At 35.0% G+C, this 5044-nt stretch overlaps 1 protein-coding gene across 1 annotated transcript; it reads left to right on the forward strand.

The window, feature by feature from the left end:
* The first annotated feature begins 402 nt into the window (after positions 1–402).
* Positions 403–4312, forward strand: LOC147382460 (uncharacterized). The gene is made up of 2 exons (XM_086428623.1): positions 403–2592; positions 3919–4312. The coding sequence occupies exon 1, from the start codon at positions 406–408 to the stop codon at positions 2578–2580; it is 2175 nt and encodes a 724-aa protein (XP_086284749.1). The 5' UTR covers positions 403–405; the 3' UTR covers positions 2581–2592; positions 3919–4312.
* The last annotated feature ends 732 nt before the right edge of the window (positions 4313–5044 follow it).

Genomic DNA, 5044 nt, shown 5'->3' on the forward strand with positions numbered 1-5044 from the left:
GCTCAAAAATGTACCGAGTCAGGAAAAAATTCAAGCAAGTTATTTGGTTCGAAACAAGAACTAAAGGGAAACAAATAATTTATTTATTTAAAATATTTTAAAAAACACTTTTTAAATGTTTATCAGTTTACTATCAGTTTGCTAGCATGAAAAAGGAGGCTAATATTTATTTGTTTTGTTTTTTTGTTTTTTTTTTTCCAATTACCTTTATAGATGGCTTATAGAAGGAAGTTTTGAACCTCATTTCATATGGGGAAATTTGATTCCTGTGCAAGAAAAGGAAAACCAGAAAGAAAGAAACCAAATTGCATTTCTTTTAGGGGAATGCAAGTATCGTTTCTTTACCCTGTCTATTTATTAGGAAGGGAAAAAGAATGACTAAACTTTGAACCCAAAGAAGGCAAAATGAAAAAACATTTTTGTATGAACGTAACGTCTGATGATCACAAGTATTCTTCTCCAATGCCGATGATTGGCTTATATATAGCAGCGGGTACTTCGGTATGTGTTATATTTATGATGTGTGATGTATTGCATGGATTACGTCATTGGAAGCCATGGATACCATGTCGATTATTTTCTCTCAATTCTCTTACACTCACTCTTCTTTCAATTGCTTCAAAACTCCCAGTAGATCTCACAACTCCAATGCCTTCTGCTCAGGACCAGCTATCAAAACTGAGCGGTACAGTCTTAATTTGCACTTCTATTAGCTTTTTGTCCCTTTCGCTTGGAACTCAGAGTGACTCTGAACGCTTTTCAAACATGGTCTCCTTGAGCATATTCATAGTGACTGTTGTTGTCAATGTTTGTATGCAAATGGTCACTGGAGTTATCTTCTCATTCATTGTAGAACATGTGATAATATTGTCGTGCATGCTAGTTTTGCTCACGGCATTGTGGGTCAGTTTTGATTACAGTACCCTTTGGAATATTTCAAACTCTCTTGAAATTCGTGATTTATTAAAAAAGAGTGACCCTCAAAATTTCGAAAGTAAAACTATGTTACATAGATTGAAGTCATTTTACATATCCAGTTGCACAAATCATAACCCTGAATTGGAACTCCGTGAGACGCCATTGTGCTTTTCTATACCCGTGCTGTCTGCACTCTGTGCACTAGTTCTGTCACAAGCTGCAATACGGTCCATTTTTCATAAGGGGGTAGAGTTTCGATGTGGAGTTTCTGATTATAAATGGTCAATGTGGATTGTGGTTGTTACTCAGGTTCTCACTGTCCTTGTTGGAAGTATAGCCACCGTATTCAGATGGCTCTTGTCATTCAAATCTATAATGGATGAAAGAATCAAAGTAACAGTTTTATTCCATGTTTTATTTGCTTTTTCCAAGCTTGACACTTGGCCTTCGTGGGTTTTATCCTCTTTGTCAATGCTCCGCATTCTTCCATTCTTTAAAATCTCTAAATTGGGTTTCATGACCATCATTCACATTAGCAAAAGGAATCTGAGAATTGTATTGTTTATATTGAACATTGTCATTGGGGTTTTGGTTCTTTTCTTATTTGGGATGTTTAAGATACCTTCAATATGTATGAGGAAAATCATGAAACTCTGTCTTAGGGAAGAAAGAAACAATGAAGTCACAACTGATTACATGGATACGGACCAATTGATACAAAGAATTTGTGAGGAAGCTATAAAGATGCAAATGGTAAAATATAAAAGGGATTCTCCAACTCATCTAATCCAAATCCTTTCCCAAACAACTCCATCTGAAGAGTCAATTACCACAAAAATGTCCACTACACATCAGAACAAGGTATCATGCCTTTTAGTGGTAGTCTTTATAAGAGTGGCCATTGTTGTGCTACCAAGTAACCTTAGTGCTTCTCTAATTCATACCTTAGATGAAGCCTTTGAAGTCATTTCATTCATTGACAAGCAAATGAATGAAACAGACTACCATGATAAAATTAGGCGTGCAATGGCAAAAGAATTGTGGATGAATAGGGACAACACCTGTCATTGGTTCCATAGGAAAATCATTAAACCCTCGTTAAAAAAAATTCATTCACAATCATTTAAGAAATCTACAGATAGGAAGTCTCAGTTTCAACCTCAACTGGATCACTTACATTCTATAGTTGCCATTATTGAAGAATTGAAAGTGAAATCCAGTACATATAAAAGTCTTTTGTTTGATGAAGAAACCGTTGTAAAGCGTGAAATGGAGATCATATATTACTTTATCATGGGACTTGGGCAATCAAGAAGCTACACATCAATCAGCCAGCTACATGGTCACATGGAGCAGCTTTTTGTGGGCATCTTGCACTTTTTCCTCTCTCAACTCCCACTTTCCACATTCAAGCATCTTGTTGAGAGCCCTATTGAACAATGTGAAGAAAGAGCAAGACTTGCTTTGAAATTCTTTTGTAAACTTGAACCGGTGGAATTCAAAATTCATTGGTCATTTCCTGATGGAATTGGTATCACTAGCTTGATTACCCCTCAAATTCCTAGTACAGACGCTCAGTATACCGAATTGGTGGAAGACAATGTAGATGCGGTTGCTGGCCATCGAGTGATTGAAGATGATGAAATTCAAGAGATTGTTTGAACAACTTGGAATGTAAGTACTTTATTCTATTTTTGAGTTGGTAGTCTCTGTTTCCAAATAATAAATGGCCTCCTACATCCATTTTGGGATGGGAACATTCGCATGTCCTGACCCCACAAAAGTTTCTTACTGTGCAACAGGGTAAATCAGGAGACCATACAGTTTAGAACACATGACCAGAGGGAGCAAACCCCTACCACTAGACTTATTATTGGATTAATTGCTTAAAAGGTTTTGTTGCAAGAATTTTGAGGTGAAAGTTCTTGCAAACATAACAAATTTCTCACATTTTGTTAGAAAGAGTTCTGTTTTTTATTGGAGTCTAATTATCAAATTGAACTAGTTGGTTTGAGCCTACAAACATATTCATATCTCTAGCACTATTTAAGCTTCCATCAGAGCAAGAGACAACAGTTATTTGAGTAATTTGGTTGCTTTTTAGGGTTGGTTTTTGGATTATAGGTTATGCATGGTGGTTTTTCTTCATCTACTCCTCTCTATTTTTATTAGTAAACTATGAGTAACATTTTATCTTTCATTCATTGATGTGAAAAGTAGGCTTTTCAGCTTTGAGTTTCTCATGAACCAACATTTGTGAATTTGATCTTTTTTGAGTATTTAGATTCCATTGTTGAAATAGGTTTATTGTAAAGTAGTTCTTGTTTTGGTTTCAAAATCAGTTTTGCTTCCAATTTAGCTTTCAAATAATGTTTTCTCAATCCAACCATGAGTTCATTCAGAGAACAAAATATTCTTGTTCTTTGTTTTGAATTTGATCATATTTTTCATGTTGGATATATGTTCAGTAAGTGAATTATTGTACAATATCCATCTATGAGATCTTAATGCGAAATTTGCATGATCCCAATCAAAAGGGCTTAACTTTCTATGCCATTATTGCTTAGATGCTTTTGGCGTATTGGTTAGATTCAAATAGTATCAAAGCCAGCACCATGTCTCGGGTTCAAATCTTGGGGGACCTCTGTGTGCTACCACGGACATTGGAATTGGAGCATGGTGGTGTGCTGTGAACCCAATAGAACTAATCTTTTAGTTTTAACAGTCTTAGTAGATATTTTGATACATAAATGTTAGGTTTTTTATTTTTTTTATTTTTATTGATTCCATTGTTTTGGTGATCACTTCACAGTTCACACACTATTATGGGTTCTGTACTAATTTTTGGTCTTCTATAATGCGTACTAGTTCTAGTCTTGATTAAAGAAGAGAAGTGGGTTTTATTAAAGTTTTGGCTGGTGTATGTTTATAATAATTTTTTTCTCAAATGATGTCTTTTCTTGTTTTGTAACACTTTTATTCTCTTGGTTCTCATGCAAGATTAATAGAAGCTCTGGAGATTATGAAGCTAGGCATGAAAGCCCTCCATGTGCCCAAGAGTATGGTGTGGCTCAAGAATCTCCACTCGCCCTCAAGCTGCAATAACTCTTGACACAAGCTCCTTCTCTCCTCGTCTTTCCCCTCACTGCTGCTTCATCAAGGATTCCTCCCAATCTCTTGAAGTTGCTGTAAAGTCAATAAAGTATTAGATAAGATACATTGTAATAAGTTGTGGAATATTGATACACAAGATCATCTCACAAAAATTTGTCATAGATTTGATTAGGATGAGATAATTAAGAGTTAAGAGTTCACTTCTGATTAGGATTTGTTTCAATTATTTTCTTTAAACCTATTTTAGTTCTCTTGTAATTGCATTCAAGAATAAATACAATTCAGCTGTTCTATAGAAAGCTTCTTGATCCTAGTGTGTTTTTGGTTTGTCGAGTCAATCTTGGATTGAAACCACAAGATCAATAGAGAGATCTGAGCCTGTAATATTTGGAAATGTGACTTACTTAGCTAAGATCACCAAAGAGATATATCGAGGATTTCTACTAGTATTAGAATTTTGAGAATGATAAAAAGTATATACATAATTTAGTAAAACTTTTGAAATTTTTTAAAAGAAATATTCTCGGATTCAACATTTTAAATGTCACACATGATTAATAAGGACTATTAAGGCGAGTCATGGAAGGTATACATCAATAGGTCTCATACTCCCTTTCATATTACAACACATACACCCTCATGAACCCAGTTCATGAATTGAAATTTTCTAGGTTATTTTTCTAGCACCAACATTATTGGTTATTTCTCCATCTTATTAGTCTAGCAGTAATACAATGAGAAGAGCCGACTATTTCCTCCTACTATTGCTAGCCCACAAGGTCAACCCTATCAGACTGAGTAAATTTGAGACCGCATCAGCTCTATAACATACAATGTTCATGTCAAAGAGATCAACAATGGTTGCAAACTGAAATATGCTCAAAGGGGTATGAAGGAACAAACTGGTTTAGAGAATTAGGTGACAGTGGTGATTATGGAGGCTAATATGAACTTTATCCTTGAATCAGGCATCACAACTCTCATGACTATAATTTAGAATGATTTGACAATG

Source organism: Akebia trifoliata, chromosome 16 (genome assembly GCF_017979445.1).
Source record: "Akebia trifoliata isolate Shusen 1 chromosome 16, ASM1797944v1, whole genome shotgun sequence".
Classification (NCBI taxonomy): Eukaryota; Viridiplantae; Streptophyta; class Magnoliopsida; order Ranunculales; family Lardizabalaceae; genus Akebia; species Akebia trifoliata.